We start from the raw sequence: 15093 nt of genomic DNA, 5'->3' as shown, positions 1-15093 counted from the left end.
TTATTACAAATTTCTATACAATTAAATAATAAATATATATAGAATTAGTAAATATAAAATAAGTAAATATGCAATAAAGGAATATAGAATTTTATCATTTTATCATATTAATATTATGATATTAATAAGTCTATTTCAAGGTGAACACTAGGATCAGTCTAGGAGCTTTTAAGAGTGCAAACGCTCTCATAAATATATTAATATATATTTTTATACAAATTTATAAGAAATAAATATAGAGAACATAAATACAGGATCAATAAATATATAAATATTTGATAAATATACAATAAAGAAATACACAATAAAGAAATGTACCATTTATAACTCCACTTAATATTTAATAAATCTATTTCAGTTTGACCATAGGGGTCAACCCTGGAGATCTGAAGAGTGCAAATATCCTGGGAATAAATGGCAAAGGGATTTCAGGGTAGATTTTACACTCTGGCAGTTGCTGAGAAGAAACCCCAGCAGAGCAGCAGCTCCATAAAAACACCACTGTTCATCTCACTGCCACACTGACATTTAAAGCAGCTCCTCAGAATGCTTCTTGGCAAATTAGTTGGGATTTATTTCAGCAATGTTATCACAGGTCACATCTGCAAACTCCATTTTCTGTCTGTGTTGACTGTGGGCAAATGTCAGGGAGAAACCCCCCCAGAACGTGACCTTTGAGGGAGATGCTGCTGGATACACCAGTCCTTGCCCAGGACAGGGATCATAAATTAGAGGTCCCATAAAGCCCAGCTTTGCAGGCAATGCCAGCTCTGTCCTCCTGAGAAATCAGAGCCACTGGGTAAATTCATTGCACAGCTCCCAAAGGCACACGGGAGCTACATGGGGACACGGAGGGATAATATTCCAGCAAAGATGTTCAGAGAACTGTGAGAAATCAACAGTCATCTTTGGAGCTCCTGAGACAGTATCACAACATCTTAACCTGACACAAAATCAAATTTCACTCTACATCTTTCATCATTCTTGAATTGCCCAAGGACAGTGGCTGGAATTCTCACAGCCTGGCCCTGGGGACTGAAGACTTCTGGGGGTTATTTAATTTCTAATAATTTTCTACTATTTTATTATTATTTTAATTTGGTTTTCTAATATTGTAATATTACTTTAATTTATAATCCTAGTTTTCTACTATATCTAATATATACACTTTATCTTGTGTAACTAGCCACTATTTCAGGCTTTGTCCTTCCTTTTCTCACTGTTTGACAACTAACTGCTGGAAGTTGCTGCGAATTTAAAAGTAAAGGGTTACAACTGCTCTGTCTCTAACGAAGGCACTGACATTTCTCTGCAAAGCTCCAGTGTGCTACAACTTTCGTTCAAAGCAAAGTGTTCTAAAAAGCAACTTCCCCCCCTTAATTTCACAAGTCCCTGAAGTTTCCTAAAGCAGAACAAATTCCAGTTCCTAACTGGGTAGAGAGTGAAACTGGCCAGTGCCTCCAGCCCTTTGGAAAAACTCACATTTCCATCCCACACCGGAGCGAGGACGCTGAGGATGCTTTTTGCAAAGCAAAGCAAAAGCTGGAAGAAAAGAAAGCTGGAAAGACAGCTGGTCCAGAGGAAAAGCTGGAGAGAGGGACAGAATGCACTGGAAGAAAAGAAAGCTGGAGAGACAGTTGGTCCAGAGGAAAGGCTGTGGAAAGGGATGAATCCTTGGATTATTTTCTCTTACCACGTCACACTCTGCTGTTTGTCCACACAAAAGGCTGAGGAGTCCTCCAGAAGGATTAGAGTTTTTCCTTCAGTTCCTGCTTCAGATGAAAGTGATTCCTGATCTCCTAAAGCCAAGGGTGAGGGTGAGTGAGTGAAGGAAGCAGCCACACCTGCATCCTGTGCCCCTGGATCCTCCCACCTCCCAGGAGGATGCCCAGCAGGATCCCTCAGTGCCTCCCACCCTTCGAGTCCTCCCCACACCCTCGGGAATGTGGATCCTCCTCCTCTCTCCGCATTTTCCTTCGTTAACAGCACAAACAGCCCCTCCCAACCCCATAAATAGGGGAAAAATAGTGCTAGGGGAAAAAAAGGAAAAAGCAGCTCCAGTGTGGTGTCACAAAGCTGAGCTCATCACTCAAATCCCATGGGAGAACAACTTCATATCCTCTGGCAGGTAGAGGAACTCAGAGATGAAAAGGAATCACAACTTTGTGGTGTCCAGCTCAACAGAAACACTCCAGTTAAACCTGCACACACAGACCTGTTCTGTCTCAGATATCCTCCTGATTTCAAGCATTTGTTCTATAACTTGCCCTGACATTTCCCCCACGACATCAAGGCCATCATTCCCTTGCTGCAGGTCCAGGTCAGGCAGCATCGTGGCCAGAATCTGTGCAACGTTCACTCACAGAGAACAGAGATTCAGGTTGGGGAGAAAGAATGCCAGTGGATTAGATGGAGATGGAGTTCTGTGTTCCAGTACAGAGCTCTTCATCTGACCAAGCTGGACTGACAGCCCAGCCTGGAAAGGCTCCAGATGGGACTCCCATAAACCAACACAACAGTGATGCAGTTCAAACTGCATCAAGATTACGTCAAAACCGACCAGTTCTTTCAAAGTTGAGCCTCTCGAGTTTTCACTTTGCAGGTGAACATTCTCTTAGTTCCAAACCAATGCTAAGGGCTAAACTGAATTCACACCAGAAACATTTCTGACAGCTTTTATTTCAGGCAGCAAAGAAGCACTGGCACAATCCTTTATCCCACACCACCTCTGGATTTCTCAAACCAGTATTCAGCCTCAGGGATTTTACAAAAAAGAAGAGAAGAGAAAGCAAGAAAGAAGAGTTTGTCCAAAGGCTTGAAAACAGAAAGAGGACTTAAGAGGTCTAGGCCAGGCAAAGTGCTTTGCCTCCTCTTTTCCTTTCTTTCCTGGATGTCCTTGCTCTGTCCTCTCCCTGATCCAATTCCTTTCAAATGAGCCATCCCTTCTCTGGAATGTTTCCTTGCAGCCTTAAATCTGCTCCCCACACCCCGGGACCCCCAGACCCGCTCCCCACACCCTCAGCACCCCCAAACCCTCTCCTCACACCATGAGGACCCCCAAACCCTCTCCTCACACCATGAGGACCCCCAGACCCGCTCCCCACACCCTCAGCACCCCCACACCCCGATGCGGGTTCCCCCCCGCCCCGCCCCCCCCCGCGCGCTCCCGCCGTTTCCCGCCCCGCCCCGCCCCGCGCGCCCCCTCAGGCGCCCTCAGGGGCTTCCGAGGGCAAAAGATCCACAAAAAACGACAAAGAAACCGAAAACTCAACCGGCCCAACGCTCGCCTCTCCCCACAACGAGCACTTTCATTTCAGTTCGCCGGCACTGCTGCGCCCGGCCTGTCTAAAGGCAGAAACCACTCCAAGGGCCACCTGGCCTCAAACTCCCCTCTTGCAAATGCAAACCTTTCCCGTCGAAGGAGTCACAAGAATACAAACTTGCATCCGGACAGATTGGCATCTGCTTTTCCCTGTCCCCCTCCGGCAGAAGCGCCGCTGGCCGGGGGTCGGAGCCCGAGGTGTCGCTCCCAGTCCTCCCCAGTGCCCGCAGCGCCTCCCCCAGCAGGGAGGGAGCGGGAGAGAGCCCGGGGAGAGTTCTGCCTGTGGGGGGAGCGGGGACGGGCTGGGCTGGGAGGGACCCCAAAGCTCCTCCGGTGCCACCCCTGCCATGGCCAGGGACACCTTCCACCAGCCCAGCTTGCTCCCAGCCCCGGCCAGCCCGGCCTTGGGCACTTCCAGGGATCCAGGGGCAGCCACGGCATCTGCGGCAGGTTTTCCAGGAAGGCTTTGGCGTGTGGAACAGCTTGTGCAGAATTCCCCTATTCCAGTCCTCAAGTTGCTGAGAAGGACTTAAGAATGAATGTACTGTCCATTTACGTCACATTGAACTATTCCTCAGTAAAATATTCCTACTGGAAGTTGGCTGCTTTTGGTTTTTTAAAGCCTTTGTAATAATGAATCAATATGCAACAGGCCACACTGTTTCTCCTAAGACAAGGTCACCTTATCTCAGTTGCTGTGAACGTCTTGTTTCCTCAGTCACCCCCGGTGAAATAATTCTACTTACAGCCATTTTCCAGTTAGGCCAAAGTGCTTCAAAGGTGTCCCCTGGGTGAGGAATTGGGCAGTTCCAGCCACGGTCACCACGGGGGCCCTGCCGGGTTTGGGCTGGGCAGTGTGGGACACACAGGAGACCGTGGTTGTGCCAGGGAAATGAGGCAAGAATAAATCCAGGGCTTTTAACGTTTCCCTGCGTGCTGTCCCATTCCTGAGAGGTGCTGGACAAGAGGGAGACGGGGGCAGGAAATCTGGACATGAGTCTCTCTTCCCTCTGGCCGTGATCTCTGCTCGCTGGGAGCAGGGACAGGACCCAGGGAAGGGCTGGAGCTGGGACAGGGCAGGCTCAGGGTGGATCTCAGCACAAGGTTCTTCCCCCAGAGGGTGCTGGGCACTGACCAGGCTCCCCAGGGCAGTGGGCACGGCCCCAAGGCTGCCAGAGCTCCAGGAGCGTTTGGACAACGCTCTGAGGGACAGGGGGGGATTTATGGTTATAGTTATTTAATCATTTATATAATTAATATAATGACATATTTTCTTAATTATTAAAACACACTAAGTGTGGAAATTCCTGTGTTAGTTCTGGGCCTACTCTAAAAGCACAGGTCAGTGGGTTTGGGACAAAGGGGAAGGGTGAAAGGGAAGAGAGAAAGGAAGAGATGAGTTAAAGAGGGAAAGAGAGAGAGAAAGAACGAGAAAGAGGAAAAGAGATCATCCGTTCTGGTTCCAGTGTCAGTGCAGCTCATGGGAGGTCAGTCTGGAATCCAGTGTCGATCCAGCTGATGGGAGGTCAGTCCTTGTTCCAGCATCAGTCCAGCTGAAGGGTTGTCCAGGGTCCTGGGTTTGCTGGGAGGACCTTTTCGTGGACAGGGTTCCCCCCACCTCGAAGGTGGATTTCTCACGTCTGTGCAAATTTCTCACTTCTGTGCAAATCACTGGTGGTAGAGTCATTTGCATGTGCAACTGCTGGTGGGATCGAAGCTTTAACTGGGCAAGTTCTGCCTCGAGTTCTTCACACACGGGCCACTGGATTTTTTCCCACTTCTCGTAGTTCAATCTGGCAATGAAATAAAAAAGAGCTTTGAAAACCATACAACACGCTGTGTATTAGAACTGCTACAAAACAGGCAATAAACCCCAGAAACAACTGAACTGTTGGAAGGATGTAGCTGTTTTAACAACATACCTCGCTTTTGTGTCTGTCCCTCTCAGTGCTGCTCAGCCGTTCACTGTCGGATTCTAAAGCAGTTGAGCTGCACAAATATTTGTTTCAAACCACGTTTAGTGTTTCTCCGAGCACGATTCAAAACTCCCACTCCAAAACGAGAAAGGAATGTCCCCCTGCCGGGGATTTTAAGATGTGCAGCCAGAGTAAATCCCTGCCCTGTAAAAACAGGTGCCTGACATCCCCGCACTGAGTTACCACCTTCACACACTGGTTTGAAAGAGAAGACTCAGTATTTCCAGGAACATCCCCACCCCCCCATTCCTTAAGCAGCAGAGCTTGGGGGAAACCTACTATGGAGTGTTCTTAAGTTGCTGCAGCGCTGTCCTGAGCAGTTCATAGTGTTGAGCCCCTTGTCAGAAAGTGTCCAGAACTCACCTTTTCTTGGACCCGGCCCGGGGCAGCCCCGGCACTTGTGGCCTTGCAGCCCCTGCTGTGCCCGGAGCCCTGGGGGGCTTTGCCCTCGGTCCCACACGACCCCCGCTCTCCACAGGGCACAGCTTTGCAGGCTGGGCTGGGCGGCGCAGCAGGAATCGGCCCCGTGGCCGTGCCAGGCACTTGTGGGCAGTGGCCCCATGGCCCGGGCTGGGCCGGGCACGAGGGGTGTCCCTCAGGGCTCTGCCCCGCGGCTCCTCAGGGCCCTGCTCAGGGACACGCGGTGGCACCAGCGCACCCTCAGCACGGGGCAGGGCACGGGCAGCCCAGCGGGGCAGGGCACACCACGCAAGGACGGGGCCATCCACGGCCACCTGCACAAGCTGCACGAGTGGCACCACCACAACCTCAGCAGCTTCCACAAGGCCAGGGGCCAGCTGCTGCCCCTGCCTCGGGGCAATCCCAAGGGTCACACAGTCATCAGGGAAGAGCCCTCCAGGATCCTCCAGTCCCACCCTCCCCCAGCACCACCACGCTCACCCCTGATCCCTGTCCCCAAGGGACACATCTCTGTGTGCACACCGGGCTGACTTTTATCACCCCCGGCTTCACACACAGCAATAAAAAGCGGGACCTGAGAAGCTGAAATGGGAGGAACAGCTTTAATTTTTGACAAGTCTCTGCTGGGGATCCAACCCCCCCTACAGAAAGACGTTCAGCTTGGCAGGGCTGAGACGTTTCCTCGCTGCTCACACAGCAAGCCCTTCAATTCCAGAGAGCAGGGGGAGCCTGCAGAGGTTTGCCCTTTATCCCAGGCCCTCTTCCCTTGATCCAGATGCCTCCCTCTCTTTTTCCCTGCTTCCCTCTCTTTCTGACATGCCTTCCTTCCCTTCTTCTTCTTCCCTTCTTCTTCTTCCCCTGTTTCTCCTTCTTCATCTTGTCCTTCTCCTTCTCTGTGGTGGCTTGACCTTGGCTGGGCACCAGGTGCCCACCCAGCCGCTCTATCCCTCCCCTTCCCAGCCGGACAAGAGAGAGATTAAGGTGGAAAACAACTCATGGGTCGGGAGAAGGCAGTTTATTTAAAGCAAAAAGTAAAGCTGAGCTTGTGTGTGCAGAAGCCAAAGAGAGCAGGGTTTGTTCTCTGCTCCCATGAGCAGCCGTGGTCGGCACTGCTGGGAAGCAGCTTCAGTGGGACGGTCACCAACCCCTCCTGCCCCCCAGTGCAAAGCACAGCACTGGGAGGGCTACAGTGGGGAAATGAACTCCAGATTGTTCTCCTCCTCCTCCTCCTCCTCCTTCTTTTCTTCTCCTTGTCTTCCTTCTTCTTCTCTTCCTTCTTCTTCTTCCCTTCTTTCTTCTTCTCTTCCTTCTTTCTTCTTTCTTCTTTCTTCTTCTTCCTTCTTCTTCTTTCTTCTTTCTTCTTTCTTCTTCTTCTTCTTCTCTTCTTTCTTCTTCTTTCTTCTTTCTTCTTCTTCTTCTTCTCTTCCTTCTTCTTCTCTTCCTTCTTCTTCTCTTCCTTCTTCTTCTCTTCCTTCTTCTTCTCTTCCTTCTTCTTCTCTTCCTTCTTCTTCTTCTCTTCCTTCTTCTTCTTCTCTTCTTTCTTCTTCTCTTCCTTCTTCTTTCTTCTTTCTTCTTCTTCCTTCTTCTTCTTTCTTCTTTCTTCTTTCTTCTTCTTCTTCTTCTCTTCTTTCCTCTTCTTTCTTCTTTCTTCTTTCTTCTTTCTTCTTCTTCTTCTCTTCCTTCTTCTTCTCTTCCTTCTTCTTCTCCTCCTCCTCCTCCTTCTTCTTTTACTTCCTCTTTTCCTTTTGCTTCTCCTTCTCCTTCTTCTCCTTTATCAAATCATCACCGTCCACTTCCTCAGCCGCGTTACACTTTCTGAGTTAAGCAAAGGGGAGACAAAAAAACACAACAGAAAGAGCTGAGCATCAGCAGGGGATCAGCTCAGAGCTCACAGCAGGCTGCAGATGTTCCCTGCAATGTGGCATTCCCGGGACTGCGCCTCAGGGCTCGGGCAGCAGCACCACTTCTGCACAACTGCTCCGTCCCCTCCGCCACCTTCCCACACTTCACACGCGCCTCGCATGGACCCACGGCTGCTCTGGCTGCTTTCTGCCAGGGAAAAACCAGCACAGCTTGTCCATCAAAGGCTCCTGCTCAGCACTCGGGACAAACCAACCACAGCCACAGCACGGCAAGGCCTTTGCTCTCCCTGGCCTTGCCACTCACTGCATCTCCTCACCTGGCACAGCCAAGGGACGTTCCTCCTTCTTCTGCCTCTGCAGCTCATTGCCGTCATCACTCAGCTGCTCTCCCAGGGCTGCTCTGCTGAGTCCAAAAGGACAAGATTTTAAAAGACCACCCAGGAACAAAGGGCTGAGGAACCAAGTCAGTCCCTCCCTGCCTGGCTTCTTCCAACGCCTGCACCCCCCAGGACTCCACTGACGCCAGAGTGTGTGCAGAGAACTAGGCTGGCCCAGAGGGCTGGGATCCAGATCAGCTCTGAAGCCAAGCCATGGATTTCTGGGCCGGGCCAAGGAAGCGGCACAAGGGCAGAAAGGAGCAGCCGTGCAGGGATGGGATCCCATCCCTCTGTGGGGAGGCAAGAGGTGCAGGACACCTTACAGTGCTCAGGAAAGGACAGCATCAGGTCCCTGTTTCTGTTCTGGGCTGGAAAGTTACCTTCTGAAAGCCTGGAGCACTGCCGGCACAAAAACCTTTGGAGAAGCCCTTGCAAGTGTGGTATCCCTGTGCCCACATGACAAGTGTGGGGGAAGACAGCTGGGGGAAAACCAGAGAAAAGGGGGAAGTTACATTCCCACAGAAACAGAAGGTGGGATAGCACTGAAGTTACAGGGGGAAATGCAGTTGCTGCTTCCTGCGTGGAATGTGGTCGGTACACAGGGGACATATTCCATGATGATTCCTCACACAGCACAACACACTCTCCCATTGGGAAAGAACCCAAATCCATGTGTGCTGAAGGATTTTATCTCCAGCTTCAGTTTGCAAGTCAGTATCCTCAATTTCTAAACCCCCAGGAAAAGCAAGTGTTAGGGCTCGTGGGAAGAGAGTGTCTCCTCCTCTACGGGCACGTGGTCAAAGCAGCCCCAAAAGGAGCAGAGAGACAAACCTGACTGCTGGGGCAGGAAGTGCCAGGAACCAGCCTGGTCAGTCCCACTGACTGGTACGGATCTGTGGAATGGGAAAAACGTTTGTGTTTGCAGTTGGGAAGGTAAGAAAAAGGAAGGGGACAAACCCAGAGGGACATCAAACCTGAGCAATTAGCATTCCCAAAGACAGGACCCAGACCCACACCTGCCCAGTCACACCAACTGGCTCAGGATCCAGCAAGTGCTGGAAATCAGGATTTTGCAACTGTCTGGGTCACACTCAGGGGAGGCCAGACCTTTGGAAACCAGCTGTGTTTTGGCTTTCTGTCCTCCCAGGATGATCTGCGTGCTCGGCTTCAGGTACCAAGTACTGCAAAAGCCCACAAAACAGACCTGATTTTAAAACAACCCCCACAAACCCTCCAGCTCCCCAAACCAAGGCCAATGGAAAAACATCTCCTACGTCCTGGCAGGGAGTAGTCGCTTCCTGGGACAATGTGCTCCAGTGCCAACGAATTCCAGCTTCACTCTAAGCAGGGAACTGCCACAGCTGCACTGTTTAAAGAGATGCAAAAGCATCAACATCCAAGTGCAGGCGAGAAAATGCTGGAAACAATCGCAGAGGGGCGAGCAGATCAGCAGCAGAAATACACACAAGTGGGGACTCACTTGCCGTGAACGGAACTGTTGGAATCCAAGCTGGTCCACGGGTACAGCTGCAGGCAGAGCAATCTTCTCTACTAAAGGGGTCACTACACAACCTTCTCTACTAAAGGGGAAAGAAACCTCTCTGCTACCTGGAGAAATAAAAGAGAGATCAGTCCAAACCCTACCGACCATGGCAGGAGAAACAGAAAAAGCACAGGATCATTTCCCACAATACCTTCTCTTATCAATACTCCAAAGGATTGGAGCCGAGTCTCCCTCTTCTCTTGGTTGCCAGCTGAAAGTAAAGACAATCACAACCATATGAACTCTCTTTCTCTCCACTAATGGGCACTCCCGAGAGGTTGCACAGTGCATGGGGAAGGCTGAGAGAAAGGATCCAAGGAAATGAGGAGATCAAAGTTCCGTGACAAAGTTGTGTGGAAGTTTCCAGAGCATTTGTAGGCTCTGGAGTCTCCCGTGAATTCTCCCTGCCCTTCAGAAATGTTGAGTTCCTGACCCAAAGGAGGGAATTCCATCAGAGAAAAAGGAATGAGCTGAGCACTAACAGAAGGAGGAGCTGGAATTCCTCCAGAGAGGGGTTCTCCACCTTAGTATTTTGTGCAGCTGCTCCGAGTTCATCCCGTTGCCATCATCAGGGAATGTCAGGCTGATGTGGTCATGGATGACTGTCCTGTCAGTCCAGACCTGCTCTGCACTCCCATCCGGGTCATGGCATTGTCTGCAGGAAAAGAAGGGGAAAAGGCTGGGATATTTGAAGCAAAACCCAAACAGTTGAAGTGGGAACATATTTTGAAGTGCTTCAGCTGCCAGAGAGTCCGTGTTCCACCCCGACTTCAGTCCCAATGTTACGATGAAGCAGCTGCATCCCGACCTGGTGACCCTCCCCCAAAGCCAACACCCAGTTCCACAGCTCTTGTAGGTTGATTGTTCTTACAGCCCCACAGAGGCAAACACTGTAGGTGGAGGTGAGTGGCTGAGGCGTGAGAATGGAAAATGCAACCAAGACAGGGCTCTGGTTTCCTTTGCTGCCCCCAAAGCAGCTGGTGCAATATTTACTTTCTCCCAGCCATGGGCTGGCTCTCCCCGAGGGAGCTCCAAAGTGCTTTAGACTCCCCTTCCTATGGACAGGAGGGGAAAGAGCTGCCCCGAGTGCAACAGAAACCACGGCTGCACAAAGCTTGCCCAGCTGGGGAGGGTCCTTCCTAGGAACATGAAGTACCAATTGTATCCACAGGGGCAACTTCATCCAAGGGATTGCAGCATCAACAAGAGAGGGCATCCAGGTCCAGGTGACAGTTGGGAAGGGTTTGGGCTGTTCAAACAGCTGCACCCACTTACCATGTTGTCAGCCTGCAAAGAGTCAGTCCTTCCCACAGCCACGGGGCTCTGCTTCCCTCCTTGGTGGCAGCTCTGGCCTTCCCTGCAGGAAAAACTCCTGTTGGCTTTGGCTGGGGGAATTCTCTGGGCAAGGGAAGGGAATCAAACACGACAAGCTCTCAGACCACCAAGGTACCCGTGAGTTCTGCAACTGCACTGAAGGGCCAGGGGTGACTGAGTGGTGCCCTTGGTCTGCAGGAACCTGGGGCAAAGCTGAAGGAAACCACAAACAAGGGCATCGGTTTGTGCTCTCCAAGCACAACGAGCCAGTCACCAGGAGGCCAAAGAAAGGAACCCTAAATGGAGCTGTTTTGTACAACACTACAAAAGGCCATCATTTAACTGACTTTTTGATACTGGCACACTGGGACCTTGTCAAGGGACTGTTCCTACAGCTCTGGGAGGTGACATTCAGCACAGTGTCCTACCTTCCTCTGAGAATGGGTGACGCCTCCATCCTGTGCAAGGGGTCAGTCCGGTGTCCAGCGTGGATGCAGCTGGAGGGATGTCCAGGCTGCTGGGCTTGCTGGGGGTACCTTTGCAGGGACAGGGCTCCCCACAGAAGGTGGCTTTCTGTCTTCTGTGCCAATGAGTTGTCACGCACAGCCTGTTCTTTCAGACCTTTCTGGAAACGGGTCTGAGGTCTGGGGGTCTCGGTCCCCCTCCGGTCTGTGGTCACTTCTTGTCCTGGTTGTGGCGCCTGTGCTGTTCCGTGCCGTGCTGGTCTGCGGGAGATGTTGGTCCCGGCAAAGTGCTGCCCGCCCTGCGCTGTCTGGGCCGGGCCTGGCGCTGGAGCGGGGCCTAATGGTGGGGCTGTGCCGGCCTGCGGGGCCAGCGGAACAGCCTGTGCACAGCGCGGAGCGTGCGCCTCAACAGGGAGGGACGTTTCCCACCCAGGGCCTGGGCCTCCACCTGGGCAGGCGAGGGGCTGCGGGCAGGGCCTGGGCTCTCCTCCCGTTCCGCTGCAACTGCTGGTTCCACCTCTGCAGCTGGGCTTTGTCCCAGCTCCTGCTGTTCCTGTGGCTGCTGGGGGCACCTCTGCACCTCCAGCACAGACTTGCTCAGAACGTGCTGGATGAATTTCTGAGCTGTGTCCCACAGAGCTTGGCTGCCCTGGGAGGGGTTCCGGGACCCTGCTGGGGTGAAGTACTCACTGATGGATGAAGAAGTCTCCACCTCCAGCACAGCCTTGCTCAGGATGTCGTGGATGAGGGGCTGGACTGTGTCCTGCAGAACTTGGCTGCCCTGTGAGGAGCTGCGGGACCCTGCTGGGGTCTGCTCCTCACTGGCGGATGGAGAAGTGTCTGCCTTTGATTGCTTGGAAGACAGAGGCCGCTGGGTCTTGCTCGGGATGTAGAGAGAGCTGGGCCCCTCCAGGGGGTCGTCGTCGCTGCTCAGGCCCAAGGGTTTGTCATCGTGCCCTTGGGACAGCCCCTGGACTCTGTTGTCTTGCCCTTGGGAAAGCTCCTTGGCCTGGTCGTTCTCCCCTGGCCCTTGGCACGGCCGTTCCTCTTGGTCAGCTTTCTCTTGGGCGAGTCCTTGGCTCTGGGACTGCTCCCCCTGGGCCAGCTCTTGGGGCCTGTCCCTCTCCTGCTCTGGCCTTCTGGGGAGCGGACAGTAAGGACTGCGGAGCAAATAGTCTTCAATCCAGTCGTCTCTGCCCTCGTACTTCTCCCTGTACTCCCGTTCCCTTTGCTCGGCTTTCTGTCGCGCCAGCTCTTCACCCCTCCGCCTCCTCTCTTCGTTGATGTTGTAATTGCAGGACAAATGGGCTTCCAGCCACATCTCCACGTACTCCTGCCTCCTCTGGTATTCCCGTTCCGCTGCCTCGTCTCTTGGCTCGCGGAACCAGTTCCTTATTCTTTTCATTCCTCCAAACAGGCCACTCCTGGGCCGCCTCTGTGGGAGCTGCAGCTGAGACTCGACGTCCGGCTCCTTCCCAGTCCCGTGGTGCTCCAGCCGTGACGAGTCAGTGGGGCCACACGGGACAGTGTTTTCTTCTGCTGGGGACAGTGGTTTGCCACTGCCCTCTTCCCGTGGGGACAGTGGTTTTAAAATGTCCTCTTCCCGTGGGGACAGTGGTTTTCCAATGTCCTCTTCCTGTGGGGACAGCGGTTTTCCAGTGTCCTCTTCCTGTGGGGACAGTGGTTTTAAAATGTCCTCTTCCCGTGGGGACAGTGGTTTTAAAATGTCCTCTTCCTGTGGGGACAGTGGTTCCCCAATGTCCTCTTCTAGCTGGGAGAGCTCTTGGACATTGGAGTCCCCTTCCAACTGGACATCTTCCCCTTGGGACACTTGTTTGCCAAGGCCACCTGTCTCTTGGCACAGCTCTTTGTCCTCTTCCTGCTGGGACTGTCCTTGGTTTGTAATGCCCCCCAGGAGCAGTGGGGCCTCTGTGGTGCCAGCACGGAGCAGGAGCCTCCTGTGCAGCTCCTGCAGCAGCTCCGTGTCCGAGACGAGGCTGAGATCTGTGGCAGCACGGAGCAGGCCCCTCCTGTGCAGCTCCTGCAGCAGCTGCGTGTCGGACACGAGGCTGAGCTCTGTGCCAGGCTGGTGCTGCAGCGGTGCCGTGCCGGGGAGGCTGCTCTGGCTGGCAGGAGCGGCCGAGGGAGCTGCCGGCAGAGGAGGAGGCTCCCAGCTGGCGCCGGCAGCGAGCGCGGGCCGGGCTGGGGCCTCCTGTGTCCCCGCGCTGCCCAGCTCTGTGCCCCGGCTCCCGGTGTCCCTGGGGCTCTCTGGGCAGGGCAGCGCTGGCACTGGGGGCTGCCGTGGCACCGGCGGCAGCGGTGGCCGCTGGGGCAGTGGTGCCAGCCGTGGCAGTTGAGGCACCTGTGCCAGTGCTGGCAGCTGTGGCAGCTTGGACAGTGGTGGCAGCGGCGGCTGTGGCTGCGGTGGAACCAGTGGCAGTGCTGCCAGCGGTGGCAGTTGTTGCTTCCTTGGCTGCCCTGGCAGTGCTGGCAGCGGTGGCTTATCCATCTCCATCTTCCTGCTCTCGTTCCTCTCCATCTTCCTGTTCTCGTCCCTCTCCATCTTCCTCTCCTCCTCAGAAATCTCCATCTTCCTCGTCTCCCGTGGCTGCCGTGGCAGCGTTGTCAGTGGTGGCAGCGTTGGCTGCCGTGGCAGTGCTGCCAGTGCTGGCAGCGATGACAGTGGTGGCAGCGTTGGCTGCCTCGGCAGTGGTGGCAGCGATGGCAGTGTTGGCTGCCTTGGCTGTCGTTCCAGTGCTGGCAGCGGTGGCAGCAGTGACATTGTTGGCTGCCTTGGCTGCTCTGGCAGTGGTGGCAGCACTGGCTGCCTTGGCTGTCGTGCCAGTGGTGACATTCGTGGCCGCAGTGGCAGCAGTGGCTGCCTTGATTGCCGTGGCAGAGATGGCAGCGTTGGCTCCCTGTCCCTCACCCTGGGCAGGCTCGGAGTTTGCCCCTGGCTGGGCTGGGAGTTGCGCTTGTCCATCTCCGTCTTCTTCTCTCCTAAAACTTCTCTCGTCCTCTCTGACAGAGAGATCCCGGGAGCTGCTTCCTCCTGTGAGAGGGGCTCTCCTGGGAGTGGGCGCCCAAGGGCTCTGTGCCCCTCAAACCCCTGCGGGCAGGGCAGGGCTCTGTGATGTCACAAGGGTCTCCGGGCACCCCCATGTCCCGTGTCACAAAGGGCCCTGGAAGGTGCCCGTGTCACAAAGGGCCACCCCTGGCCCCCCTTGGACAGCGGCACCGCCCGGACCCGGCCCGGGGCAGCCCCGGCACTTGTGGCCTTGCAGCCCCTGCTGTGCCCGGAGCCCTGGGCGGCTTTGCCCTCGGTCCCACACGACCCCCGCTCTCCACAGGGCACAGCTTTGCAGGCTGGGCTGGGCGGCGCAGCAGGAATCGGCCCCGTGGCCGTGCCAGGCACTTGTGGGCAGTGGCCCCATGGCCCGGGCTGGGCCCGCTCCCCCCGCGCGCTCCCTCCGTTTCCCGCCCCGCCCCGCGCGCCCCCTCAGGCGCCCTCAGGGGCTTCCGAGGGCAAAAGACCCGCAAAAACCGACAAAGAAACCGAAAACTCAACCGGCCCAACGCTCGCCTCTCCCCACAACGAGCACTTTCATTTCAGTTCGCCGGCACTGCTGCGCCCGGCCTGTCTAAAGGCAGAAACCACTCCAAGGGCCACCTGGCCTCAAACTCCCCTCTTGCAAGTGCAAACCTTTCCCGTCGAAGGAGTCACAAGAATACAAACTTGCATCCGGACAGATTGGCATCTGCTTTTCCCTGTCCCCCTCCGGCAGAAGCGCCGCTGGCCGGGGGTCGGAGCCCGA

The 15093-nt window shown here is 54.1% G+C and overlaps 1 protein-coding gene across 8 annotated transcripts in view; it reads right to left on the bottom strand.

Moving 5' to 3' along the window:
• Nucleotides 1-3630, bottom strand: part of LOC116782942 (trifunctional purine biosynthetic protein adenosine-3-like) — a 28034-nt gene extending 24404 nt beyond the window's left edge. For 4 of the 8 annotated variants that reach the window (XM_032680061.1, XM_032680062.1, XM_032680066.1 and 1 more), the window contains exons 1-2: nt 1936-2208; nt 1694-1799 (exon numbers count right to left, since the gene is read on the bottom strand). In XM_032680061.1, coding sequence (XP_032535952.1) covers nt 1694-1799; nt 1936-2011 — 182 coding nt within the window. In that variant the 5' untranslated portion in view covers nt 2012-2208. The other 4 variants (XM_032680063.1, XM_032680070.1, XM_032680064.1 and 1 more) reach the window with 4 other exon arrangements.
• Nucleotides 3631-15093: the final 11463 nt, after the last annotated feature.

Source organism: Chiroxiphia lanceolata, chromosome 2 (assembly GCF_009829145.1).
Source record: "Chiroxiphia lanceolata isolate bChiLan1 chromosome 2, bChiLan1.pri, whole genome shotgun sequence".
NCBI lineage: Eukaryota > Metazoa > Chordata > Aves > Passeriformes > Pipridae > Chiroxiphia > Chiroxiphia lanceolata.
The sequence above is the reverse complement of the archived record's forward strand: the minus strand, read 5'-3'. Positions and strand labels throughout refer to the sequence as shown.